Source organism: Macrobrachium nipponense, chromosome 20 (genome assembly GCF_015104395.2).
Source record: "Macrobrachium nipponense isolate FS-2020 chromosome 20, ASM1510439v2, whole genome shotgun sequence".
Classification (NCBI taxonomy): domain Eukaryota; kingdom Metazoa; phylum Arthropoda; class Malacostraca; order Decapoda; family Palaemonidae; genus Macrobrachium; species Macrobrachium nipponense.
The window spans coordinates 5,208,206-5,222,162 of NC_061089.1; the positions used below are offsets into that span (position 1 = coordinate 5,208,206).

At 41.9% G+C, this 13,957-nt stretch overlaps 1 protein-coding gene across 1 annotated transcript in view; it reads right to left on the reverse strand.

Moving 5' to 3' along the window:
* LOC135221742 (2-hydroxyacyl-CoA lyase 2-like) overlaps positions 1 to 13,957 on the reverse strand; it is a 264,184-nt gene that overhangs the window by 195,295 nt on the left and 54,932 nt on the right. Inside the window, 3 exon segments of the mRNA XM_064259551.1 lie at positions 5,301 to 5,445; positions 9,980 to 10,138; positions 10,630 to 10,784. Of these exon segments, the coding sequence (XP_064115621.1) occupies positions 5,301 to 5,445; positions 9,980 to 10,138; positions 10,630 to 10,746 (421 nt within the window). The 5' untranslated portion in view covers positions 10,747 to 10,784.

Below are 13,957 nucleotides of genomic sequence, written 5' to 3' on the forward strand. Positions count from 1 at the left end.
AGTCACCTTCTTTTCTTTTGTCCAATACAACAGCTCTTTTGTTATCTGGAACAGAGAAAGAGAGCGAGTTCCCCCTTGTTTCTTGATATAGGCCAACGCTGTGGTGTTGTCCGAGTTGACCTGTACCACTTGACCTAAAACTTCTGTCTCGAAGGCTTTTAGGGCTAGAAGAACGGCATAAAGTTCTTTGGAGTTTATATGCCAGTCTTGCTGATCCTTCCTCCATTGGCCTGATACTTCTTTTGTCCCTAGAGTCGCTCCCCATCCCTTCTCTGAAGCGTCTGAGAACAAGATTAGGTTTGGGTTCCGAACCTCTAGAGACAAGCCCTCGTTCTTTACCAAGGGAAAAATCCACCACTTCAGATGATTCTTTACTTCCAGAGGAATTCTGAAAGTGTCTGAGAGTTGCCCGTTCTTCCAACTCCAAATTCTTCTTAGGAAGAATTGAAGAGGGCGTAGGTGGAGTCTTCCTAGCGAAATGAACTGTTCTAGTGAGGAAAGGGTTCCCAGAAGACTTAACCACTCCCTCACTGAACTCCGTTCTTTCTCTAGGAAGCTCGAGATTTTCTGTAATCCCCGAGCAATCCTTTCCTGGGATGGAAAAGCCCGAAAACCCCGAGAATCCATCCGAATCCCCAAATAGACTAAGTTCTGACTGGGGATCATCTGAGATTTCTCGAGGTTCACGAGTAATCCTAACGTCTTTGCTAGGTTCAAAGTAGTCTGTAGGTCCTCCAAACATAGTTTCTCCGACTTGGCCCGGATTAGCCAATCGTCGAGATACATTGAGATGTTTATCCCTTCTAAATGAAGCCATTTGGCCACGTTCCTCATCAGATACGTAAATACCTGAGGAGCGGTTGATAGGCCGAAGCACAAGGCCCTGAACTGGAAGATTTGTCCTTGTACAACAAATCTTAGATATTTTCTTGACGATGGGTGAATCGGAACATGAAAGTAAGCATCCTGAAGGTCCAGGGATACCATCCAATCTCCCTGACGTAGGGATGACAGAACCGAAGCTGAAGTCTCCATGGAGAACTTCTTTTTCTCCACGTACCGGTTCAGGATGCTTACATCTAGAATGGGTCTCCATCCCCCCGAAGCCTTTGGAACCAAGAAAAGGCGGTTGTAAAACCCAGGGGAGAATGGATCCTGCACTAGCTCTATTGCATTCTTGTCCCTCATCGACACCACCATCTGAAGGAGAGTCTCTCTCAGTCCAGGGTCCTTGTAACTCGTCGACAAATCCTTCGGAGATGTTGCTAAAGGAGGTCTGTCTACGAAGGGAATGATGTAACCCTTCTGTAGGACAGACAGAGTCCAGGGATCTGCTTCTCTTACGGACCAGGCCTCCACAAAGTATTGAAGTCTGGCCCCTACCTGTGCTTGGAGGACATGGCTGCTACTTGCTCTTTTTAAAAGAGCGGAAGGAAGACCTCCCTCGCTTGTCGAAGGGCTTTCTCTTCGAAGTTGATCGAGTCGAGGGGGCTCCACGAAAGGGCACCACTGGAGTACGAGCCACCTTCTTCTGAGTCGGAACTGCAGGTCTAATCTTCTTTGTAGATTGCATTAGAAGGTCCTGCGTAGCCTTTTCTGACAGGGATCTCGAAACATCCTTCACTAACGATGAAGGAAACACATGTTCTGACAGAGGTGCGAAAAGTAGAGCGGACCTCTGAGAAGGAGAAACTCCTTTCGTCAGAAAGGAACTGTAAAGAGATCTTTTCTTTAAAACTCCAGATCCAAACAGTGCCACCAACTCACCAGAACCATCTTGCACAGCCTTATCCATGCAAGATAGGACACTGCAAAGTTTCTGGATCAAGAAAATCTGGCTCACTCGTCTTCTTAGCCAGCATCCCAAGAGACCAATCCAAGAAGTTGAACACCTCTAAGACGTGAAAAATTCCCTTAACGTGCTGATCTAATTCCGACATACTCCAGGACGCCTTTGCTGAATTGAGAGACTGTCTTCTCACAGACTCTACAAGACTCGAGAAATCTGAATCTGCAGACGAGGGGAGCATCAATCCCATAGCCTCTTCCGTCTTATACCAAATGCCTCTCTTCCCTGTCAGCTTGGAGGGAGGAGAGCAATAAACAGTTCTCAGTGCTTCCTTTTTAGATAAAAGCCAAGAATCCAAAGACTGGAGGGCTTTTCTCATTGAGATCGCAGGCTTCATCTTTAAGAAAGCCGAGGATTTCGGGGTTTTTGTGCTCGAAAACAGAGATCTCGGAGAAGGAGGAGCCGCAGGACTAAGAGAATCCCCAAACTCCTCAAGAAGTAACGAGGCTAAAACTTTATAATTGGAAAGTCCCTCGTTGGTCGAAACTTCTTCTTCAGAAACCTCTTCAAGGTCAAGGTTAGAAGGAGATCGCTCTTTCCTGATCGATTCTCTATCGAGAGAAGTCGCTCTAGGAGAATTGTTTCTAGTAGGTGAAGGACTATGAACAATAACGTCCCCACAACTAGTAGAAGCCTCGCGTCTTGATGACGCCTCGCGTCTGGGAGGCGTCACGCTTAAGGCTGGCGTCTTGCGCCTTGCAGCGCCCTCGCGCTTACCTGGCGCCTCTCTCCTGGGAGGCGTCACGCTTCTGGTTGACGTCACCGGGCCTGGAGCGGTTACGCGCCTGGCGGTCCTCGCCGCCTGGAGGCGTCGCGGCGCCTGCCTGACTTCCTCTCTCCTGAGAGGCGTCACGCTTCTGGTTGACGTCTCGCGCCTCGTAGCGTCCTGGCGGTTGCCTGGCGCCTTGTTCCTGGGAGGCGTCATGCTTCTGGCTGGCGTCACCCGCTTTGGAGCGTCCTCGCGCTTGCCTGGCGCCTCTCTCCTGAGAGGCGTCACGCTTTTGGTTGACGTCTCGCGCCTCGTAGCGTCCTGGCGCTTGCCTGGCGCCTCGCTCCTGGGAGGCATCCTGCTTCTGGTTGGCGTCACACGCCTGTCTCGAAACTCGCGTCTTCTTGGTGCCTCGATCAAACTGGCGTCACGCGTCTGGTTGACGTCTCGCGCTCGGAATGCTCGACGCGCCTGACTGGCGACTCGCGTCTGGAAAGCGCTTCACGTCTGGCTGGCGCTTCACGCTTGGCTGACGCTTCGCGTCTAGTAAACTCGACGCTCTTGTCTGGCGTCTCACGCCTGGAAGGCTCTACGCGTTTCGTTGGCGTCTCGTGCCTGTCTGGCGCTTCATGATGAACAGGAGTAACTTTCCTGTCTGGCGCCCTTGCGTTTTGACAGGAGAACAACGGATCTTGCTCGGCCTATGCAAGGCTGATGAATCCGATTCCAAATCGGAGGATGACAAATTTAAATGGAGAGTCTGAACCCTCGACACGCTAGACTTCTTAATAGGCAGGAAATCGTCTTTCCTTCTGGGAAGGTCTCTTGACAGAACTCCCACCAGAGAAGTGATGGAATCCTGCATAGTGCGAAGGATTCTGTTAGTTTCTTCATTATCGTCTACCCTAGGTTGTTTAATTACTGAATGGTCCTCCTCTTGAAAACGCTCAGGACTCGAAGTAATCCTGGGTTCATCCAAACGTCTTTTCAGGGGGTGAGAAAGATCCGCCGATCTCCAACCTCTTTTAGGTGAAGAATTCTCCGAAGAGGAGAAACACTCACGCAACGAACGCTTTTTTCTGTAGCATTCTCTGGCATTCTGTGGCGATACAGAAAATGACGAAGGGACGTCTGACTGTTGGGATCCTCCACAACCTCCTTACGGCTTTCGACATTCCTTCTCCTCTGGGCTTGGGAGCTTGAAAGAGGTCTAGGCCTGGGAGCGTTGTGGAGACAATCAAACGCCCCCTCCACAGCACTGGGGACACTTATATCACTATCCACAGCACTATAATCACACTGCTTACCTTCAATGGCCGCCATTTTGGTTTCCATTTTCCGAAGGGCGGCTTTAAGATTCGCAATCTCAGATGCCGAATCTGTGGGTTCTAATAAAGGAGCAGGTACATTAGATGGGGCAGTAAAAGGAGAAGAGGTATAATATTACTGATAACCCTGCATTTCTTGCAAATAGTATGAGGGATCAAGCGATGCCTTCGGCATCCTAACTTTACAACCCACATTCACACACATTCTCACCACACTTCCAGAATCAGACATCATGTTGAACAATCCAAATCAAATTCCAAAAACGGTCCACAATCGCGTATGCCAGTACAATCAATGTAAATACGTCACCGAGAAGTCCAAACGAAGATCAATTGCGATGCAAAATACGAATCTAGCCGGAGATACCCACAACGATGTTGCCAGTATGGCCGACAGAAAAAATATGATAGAACATGGGAATGGTTCCTAGTCCTGCCACCCAGCAGCAGGTAAGTAGATCACCTGACCTACCGGTAGCGTGTGCGCGAAATTCGAATTTCTGTCGGACGACGGAGTCAAATAGCTAAGTATATATCTGACAGGTAAGTTGAATGTATAAAAACAAAGAATTTTCAGCCAAGGAGGAAGCATATCACTATTAGATATAATGTCACCCCAAACAATACTATCACTCTTTAGATCAATCCTTGCAAACCAAGGTCACCATTATATGATAGAGGCAAACAGGAAGCGAATGGCTGAAAAAAAAATTACAATACAAAATAATGAACCTTGATCAGGAAAAGGCCATAAAAGATACAAAGGTAAAACTTCTGTCTGCAAATTACATGAACATAAAAAAAGGAACTGAAACAACATTCTTTTATACCAATAACATTTCTAGATATGTTTATCATAAAATGGCCCAAAATAGTGTATATCAGACTTGATCCAATATAGAATCATTCATAGAATGACATTTTTACGTAGAATCATTCATAGAATGACATTTTTACAAGTCTTTTTTGTTCACAGTGCCATAAAAGTGACGAAAAAATTTGTCTGTGACCCAATCTATACATTCTTTTATATTACTAACGTTTCTAGATGTCTTTATTCACACATAAAATTGTTGAAAACAGTTCATAGCTCACTTGGACCTATCCTGAATTATTCATGTTGACTTTTTTACAGTTCTTTTTTAACGATTTGTGGTTCACAGTATCATACAAGCAAAAACAAAATTGTAAATAAACCCATCTAAAAATTTTCTTTAGCATTATTGCTTCAGGATACGTTTATTTAGGTATAAAACAATTGAAAACTGTTAATAATTAAATTCGATAATTCCAGGAAATTTGGCAGTTGGTGCACCCCTTCAAGGCAATTTTATGACATAAGTTTGTATATTATCAAAAGTAGTTTCAACAAAATGCTTTTTGACAAAATAAACAAAATATATGCATATATTACCTATTAAAAGAACAGGACTTTCAGCCATCTGAGCATTCTTGACTGCTGTAACAGTGTTGGTAAGCCCAGGACCAGCAGTTACTGCAGCAACACCAACTGTGCCAGACATACGGGCTACAGCATCTGCTGCAAATACTGCTGCCACCTGTTAACAAACAAAAAAATGACATATAACAAAAACTTGTTCTATTGTGAATAAAGAAATAGTAAAGCTTTTCATCATCTCTATGAGTGTTTTTTTCCTCATATTTGAGGGAATAGGCAACAAAGGAAAAGGATATCTACTACATCAAAATGTAATCCACAGCAGAGAATTCATTTTTCTCCGAATAAAATATCTCTTCTAACTTTCAGAATAATTTACAGCAACTTCACCAGAACTCTGGATTGACATACAAAACTGGATTACAGTATTCTCTGAAGCATTCTAAGTTAACAAGTCCTGATCTCACTACAGAAGGGTTTGAACACAGCCTTTGGTTAACATGGTCTCAACCTTTGTCACTTAGTATGCCAGGATTGGATCAAGGTCATGTAATACAGTCATTACAAAACTAATAAATTAATTCCAGATTATGTCTGCCAAAGCAAATGCATGCAGCAAACTCACAAAACACTGAACACATAAACAGGCCTTGAAATTATCCCCTATACTTTCGTAAAATGTAGTACAACTCTCAAGGAGAAGCCAAAACTAAACATTTTTATAAAAATTAATTATTCCATTAGGAGCAATCAGCATTAAAATTAATACAAAATAATGCTTAGCTAACCCTCTAGGGCTGTCTCTGTAATCACCTTTTTTCCACCAAGTGGCACTGGAATGTTTATATTCTTGTCATAATACTTCATGACCACCCATTGAGATGTGGTTATTTTGGGTGGGTTTCACTTTAACAGTAGGTAAGTACTATCCAAATAATTAATTTTATCATAAAATTTTTATTATCTGGAATGAATCTTACCAACTGTTAAAGTCAGCTGACTACCACATTGAATGAGGATGGTGGGTTTGTGCAGCCAAAGAAACAATGTTCAGTTAAGTGAACTAGAAGCTTTTTAATGAGGGGAAAAAAAAAAGCTTCTCAATATTCCTGCCTGTTGTGTGATCCTTACTGGCAAGTATTTTCACCAGACATTTGAACCACAACAGGGTATAAGGCCCGCATAGTTACACTCGTCAGAGGATCATTACATGGAAAAAAAGGACTATCTCATAGAACACTAGTGCCTCCTGTGCATGAGTCGAAAGCCCATAACCAACTGTCCATAACTAAAGACAACTATCACCTTCATATATGAAAGTGTGCTCCTATAAACCAAAATCCAAAGGTGGGATTTCCTAACAACTAATGATAAAATAGAAAGAAGTTACTACCATATTTGGTTCAGGAGAGAGTCCATGCCACAACAATAGAACAAAGGACTCTACATCTCATGCTTAATTTAAACATTTCACAAATAATGAGGTAAAAACAGTTACATCTCCCCTGAGCAACATGACAATCTTCTCTAACAAAAGGCTTTAAAGGAAATAAGGATGTGCTTATTGTATGGAAGCCATGAGAATTATTAAAAAAAAAAAGTAAAAGCTTAGGATTCAACACTTTGCGCATTGACTTATGCATTCCTGGGCATACGAGTGTTTGGTCTCTTAACACCAATGACAAATATTTAACTCCTCTTCTTAAAAGTTTACATCTGTCCAGGTAAATCATACAGAGTTCTAACTGGACATAAGACAGTCTGGGAAGGGCTTTCACTTCTATATCTACTCTCTAACAAAAGGTACAAAGTATCCATCACAGGGAACCATCACTACCAAACACACGGCCTTCTGAGGATCCACAAAGCCTATTTGAACTGAGAGTTCAAAACATCAGTTATGGTTAGATGTAAAATTTTTTCACTTAAAATGTGAACCAGATCACTACCGTAGCAGACTCTCGAGAGCGGTTTGGAAAATTCTACATGGAACTAAAATAGTACAAAAAAGGTTGTATGGGCAAGACCCTAGATTCAAAGGTAGTGTCTTGATTTGAGACATCTTAGGTAATGGCCTTAAAACTTAGGGGTTAAAGAAACAATGATCAGATGCTGTCAAAACAGCCAGTAATGGTTGAGCAGGGATACTTTACAGTAATACCCCAAACTTGCACGAGGTTAGGTTCCAGACCCCCTTGTGCAAAGGTAATTTTCACGTAAGCTTGGCATAGTCTCTAAAAATGCTAATAAATGCATACTTTTAGTTTGAAAATAAATATGACCCTAATCATGTTCCCAAAATATTGAGCTAAATTTTAAATGAAATTAAAGTTACTGTCTAGCTTAATACATTAGCCTTAAAAAAAGAAATAAATGGTTGGTAAAAATACATATAGGAGTGTGTGAAGATTACATACATACAGTATTCCTCTCTTCTTTCCCCCTTCTGACTGACTGATCTATTTTTAGAAGTCTTCTTAACCACTTTTAAGAAATTCTTTATTCTATTTCTTTCTCCTTGTTCTGAAATTCCTTTTTCATAAACAAATGGTGTTTTTTATTTGGACTAATACAACCACCCTTAGTTGTGTCTGTTTTGGAACAGTGCATTTACAGTTCTAAAAGGTAAAATTATCTACTGCTTCTCTAACTATGAGAGAGAGAGAGAGAGAGAGAGAGAGAGAGAGAGAGAGAGAGAGAGAGAGAGAGAGAGAGAGAGAGAGAGAGAGAGAGAGAGAGAGAGAGTGTTGTCTTTCAATAAATATTAAGCTAACTTTTAAATGACATTAAAGTTATTTTAATTTCATTTAAAAGTTAACTTGATACAGTGGAACCTTGACATACGATAGTCCCAACTTACAAAAAATCCAAGTTACGAAAGCAAAGACGAAGATTTTTTTGCTTCTGTATAAGAAAATAATTCAGGTTGCAAAAGGGTGTACTGTAAAGTCCGACATTCGCCCGGACCGCCGAGAACAATTTTAAAACTCGCGCACCGCTCACTCAGTTGACTTGCCACCATCCTCCTGCTCTCCCATTGGTTCCTGAAGCTAGTCACCGCCGTAAGATCCTGCTCTCCTATTGGTCAGCATCTATCCCATCATGCCTATATGTAAAGGTGTCCTTCGGCCACTTCGTTGCATCAGCGTTATTGTACACATGCGGAATTCGTTCGTTCACAAATACGTATTTCATTTGTTAACATAAATTCGTGTTAGTGATTTCGCTTTCTACTTGTATACTTTATCGTGTTGTGTGTGAACTTAATTAAGTTAATTAGCCATGGGTCCCAAGAATGTTGCTGAAGTTCACGGAAAGAAGAGAATGCTTTCTATGGAGACGAAGATGGAGATAATTAAGAAGTATGAAGCTGGCATGTGGTTGAGTGTGATCGCTAAGGAATACGGCTGAAATCCGTCGACGATAGGCACCATCCTTAAGCAGAAGGAAGCCATCAAAGCAGCTACACCTTCCAAGGGTGTGACTATTTTGTCCAACAAGAGGAACCACGTGCATGATGAGATGGAGAGGCTGCTTCTTGTATGCATTAAAGACAAGGAAATCGCTGGTGATACGATAACCGAGATGGCAATATGCCACTAGGCCAGCGCTATTTTCGGTGATCTGATTGCCCAGGCCGAAGACGACAGAGGCGGGAAATCGACGGCAACCCCAGACTTCAAGGCTTCTTGAGGGTGGTTTGATAAATTCCGTAAACGGACTGGCATCCATTCGGTGGTGAGGCATGGGGAGGTGGCCAGCTCGGACAAGAAAGCTGCCGAAGCCTTTATTAAGACGTTCGACGAGGTGATGATCAAGGAAGGCTACAGTTCTCAGCAAGTCTTCAACTGTGATGAGACTGGCCTTATTTGGATAAAAATGCCTCGTCTGACGTACATCACGGAGGAAGAGAAGAAGCTTACCGGCATAAGCCTATGAAAGATAGGCTTATGCTCGCACTTTCTTCCAACGCCAGTGGGGATTGTAAGGTGAAGCCCCTACTTGTCTATCATTCCGAGACTCCTCGAGCCTTCAAGGCCCACTAAGTGCTAAAGGAGAAGCTTCCGGTGATGTGGAGGGCTAATGTGAAAGCCTGGGTAACGAAACTTTTGTTAACCGAGTGGGTAAATCTGTGTTTCGGCCCGACAGTGAAGAAATTCTTGGAAGCAGCCAATCAAAGGCCGCCAAAAAAATGTTTCCTAGGCATAGGGCTCACCCAAGAATCTACTTCAAGTGAACCGACTATGGCAACTATTAAAGGTAGGCCTGGAGGATCTGCCCTGACCTGTCGGCCTATCTCAGGCATCGTAGGGTCCAGCCTCGCTCATTTGGTACATTCAGTACAAAAAGGGGTGGTAGAGGTGGATTAGTTCTTTATAAAAAGCCACAGTTTGTATACTAAGAAAATTTAAATTTACTTTAAACTATTGTATTTGTTCCTGTATGGAAACAAACCTTGGCTTTTCACAAATGGAGTCTTATTCCTTAGGTGGGAGTGCCCTGGATTCCACCAAGCTCCCTTGGTTGGCTCTCCACATTCCCTAATCTCTGGAATACTATCCTCCCAGGCCAGAGGCCTACCCTGACAACTCACTCTCCCCCAGGGGTGGAACAGTTCATAGCTTACATCTAACAAAGATTCACAGTGGTATATCACATAAAATACAAATACATGATACTGCACTACCTCATACCTCATGGCGAGTGTCTACAATCCTTATTCCAAGCTTTTCTGATGCCACGATAATAGGAGAAATGTGGCCTCCAGGTAATGTAAATATATACTTTACACCATGAGCATGAAGAACTTCTGCTACTAATTCACCTCCATGACGTTTACTTTTCCTGTCAACCTGAAAGACAGTATTTTCTATCAGACTGAAAAAAAACAATAAGACTTACTGAATATTTGTGAATTCATAGATCTCCATTGAAGGATCCATAATATTAAAGATGTTCCATTAAAGGATCTATCATAATAAAGATGTTCAAAATAAACCAAATAAATCAGAAGAATCAATAACCTCAAGAAGGGCTAAAATTAAGCAAGCAAATTCTTGAGTCATTTACTCAGTCGGAAATTGAAATTTCAAATTACGTATTTGAAAAAAGAAGACAATACATGTCAGCATGGCACATAAGTAACTCCAATTTCTTTTGTTTTTCCTTTACAAGAGTGAAATACTACTACCTATCATAAACCATTAAATTAAAATGTTGTCATCAGTGGGTGACAAAATTTTTCAAGAAAATTGCATTAATACCTATTATAAACAATCAAATTATCCTATAATATCTATCCCATAAGACAATCAAAAGTAAATCAATCTTTACTTTTACTCACCGGATGAGCCCATATGTAGGGCAAGTGGAATTTGGAAAGAATGGTTCCTATCCCTAGGCCTAAAACAGCTGTAGATATGAACAGCAGCAAGTGAGCATAGAGTGCTTCATCCATCATTAGAACTTTTTTTTAGTCTACGTGGTCAGCTGCAATTTCTGTAAAAGACATTTTTACTATGAATCTTTTGTACAACAAGTCTGCTACCTTAGGATTTTTGCAAAGCTTGCCAAACAACTGACTTCATAATTATTACATTGAAATAATACTACAATAGTGTATACCATTTCTATTTGGTGAAACACTTGGCTGAAAATTGAAACAAAGCATAAAAATATATATAAATTTCCATAAAAACCTATTATTTGGATATTTACCTACTGTTAAAGACAGTTCATATCGCCACACCAATAAGAGAGTTGGCATTCAAACAGAAGAAAAGAATTTCCTATGCTATTTCTGTAGTAGTATTTTCTCATGTTCTTATTTGCATTAATATTTCAAATGAATTTGATAAAATATTGTCCATATCATTTGTACCCATTTCTTGATTCCTTACCATCTTAATTTTTTCTGTACAGCATTTCTTCATAAGATTTATTTTACTGTGCTCTGTTACTTCTATCTTCATGCATTTTTGTTTCATTATTTGTTCTTGTTATTAATGAATACAGTGCTCCCTCACTTTTATGAAGTAATAGGTGCCAGAACCTGCCAGGGAAATGCAAAAAACTGCGAAAATGCTAAAAATCTCCTTTAAAAATGCATATAACTGGCTTTTAACTGACAAAATAAAAATAAGATACCTCTTGAACTAAAATGCTTATAACTGTCTATTCTCTTAATTTGATAGTTCAAATAAAAATAAATTTTAAATTATCATACTAAAACAATTTAATATTTCAAATAAAAATACACCCCAAAACACCTAGAGTAACCTCACATTACAGTACTCTCCTACTACTGTTACTAAGTACGCTCTATATACACCCCTAAAATGCCTATAACTGCTTATTTTAACAGTTCATAGCCAAACCTGACAGCTCAAACAAAAATATACTTCAAAATATCATCCAGAACACCCCAATATAATTTCAGTCATGTTGCAATTATATGCACCAGCCGACAACTGTATTCTTAAGCATCCCTTACAATTCAGACATGTTTTCTTTTGGTCTGCATAACTTTGCGCATCGATCGTGCCTACATTATATGTATATTGATATTTTCTGGTGTAGTAAGATGATTTTGATATACGTATTTACTGTACAGGTACGTTTTTAGGACTGTACTGTAGTATAGAGAATATCTAAAATACGTAAGTAGTTTAGAATGACAACCTCCAACAGAGAGCTAGGTTTGTTATGTCTGTCATGTTAATATTTTTAAGATCAAATACATTTATGATAAAAAAAAGTATTTACAACTGTAAGTTCTTGGTTCCTAGTATACATATACAGTGGTACCTCGAGATACGAAAAGGCTCAACTTACGAAAAACTTGAGATACGAAAGCTAATACGAAAAATTTTACAGCTCTACATGCTCAAGATACGAAAGGTTGCTGCTGTAAAGTACGAGATTCGCCCGGACCACCGATAACAATTTTGAAAATCGCGCGCCGCCAACTGAGTAGACTCGCCACCATCCTCCTGCCCTCCCATTGGTTCCTGATGCTAATCACCGCCATGAGATCCTCCTCTCCTATTGGTCAGCATCCTTCCCATCATGCATCTACTACGTAGCAGCGTGCCTTGGCCACTCGGTACCAGCATCGTTAATCGTACACACGTGGTATTCATTGGTTCTAACGATTTCGTTTATTAACGTAAATTCGTTAGTGATTTTCGTTGTAGTAAACGTACTTTATCATGTTGTGTGAGAACTTTACTCCATACCTACAAGTAAATTACGTACAGTATATACGGTCATGGGTCTAAGAAACTTGAAATTCACGGAAAGAAGAGGATTGCTCTCCTTGGAAACGAAGATGGAGATTATCAAGAAGTATGAAGCTGGTATGGGATTGAGTGTTGATCGCCAAGGAATACGACCGAAATCCGTTGACGATAGGCACCATCCTTAAGCAGAAGGATGTCATCAAAGCAGCACACCTTCCAAGGGCGTCACTATTTGTCCAGCAAGAGTACCCCACATGCACGACGAGATGGAAAGGCTTCTTCTTGTCTGGATAAAAGACAAAGAAATCGCTGGCGATGCGATAACCAAGACGGCAATCTCCCACAAGGCCAGCGCTATTTTCGGCGATTTGATTGCCCAGGCCGAAGACGATGGAGGAGAAAGGACATCAATGCCAACCCCAGACTTCAAGGCTTCGCATGGGTGGTTCGAGAAATTCCGTAAACAGACTGGCATCCATTCGGTGGTGCGGCATGGGGAGGCTGCCAGCTTGGACACGAAAGCGGACCGAAGTCTTTAAAAAGACGTTCGACGAGATGATGACCAAGGAAGGCTACAGTTCTCAGCAAGTCTTCAACTGTGATGAGACTGGCCTTTTTTTGGAAAAAAATGCCTCGTCGGACGTACATCACGGAGGAAGAGAAGAAGCTACCTGGGCACAAGCCTATGAAGGACAGGCTTACGCTCACACTTTGTTCAAACACTAGTGGGGATTGCAAGGTGAAGCCCCTACTGGTCTATCATTCCTCAAGCCTTCAAGGCCCACAAAGTGCTTAAGGAGAAGCTTCCAGTGATGTGGAGGGGCTAATGCGAAAGCCAGGGTAACGAGGATTTGTTCACCGAGTGGGTAAATTTGTGTTTCGGCCCCGACAGTGAAGAAATTCTTGGAAGAGAAGCGCCCTCCCTCTGAAATGCCTGCTGTGTTAGACAATGCCCCTGCTCACCCTCCTGGCCTCAAGGAAGATATCCTAGCGGAGTATTCCTTCATCAAGGTTCTTTATCTCCCGCCTAACACCACCCCTCTCCTCCAGCCCATGGACCAGCAAGTGATATCGAACTTTAAGAAGCTGTATACGAAAACATCTTTTCAAGAGATGTTTCGACATCACCGATACACAAACCTCACCTTGCGTGAATTTTGGAAGGAGCATTTCAACGTTGTGATATGCATCAGACTCATTGACCAAGCTTGGCAGGAGGTTTTCTCAAGGCGAACCTTGAATTCCTCGTGGAGGAAACTCTGGCCTGATGATGCCGTACCTGCCCGAGACTTCGAGGGATTCAACGTGGGCGAAGCTGGTGCTGCAGATTCAGAAACAGTTGACGATCCTTGAAACTGTTTTGCAACCAAATCTTGTACAAGATGTTGCACTCGGCAAGTTCATGGGGCTGGTCGTCGACACGGACGACAT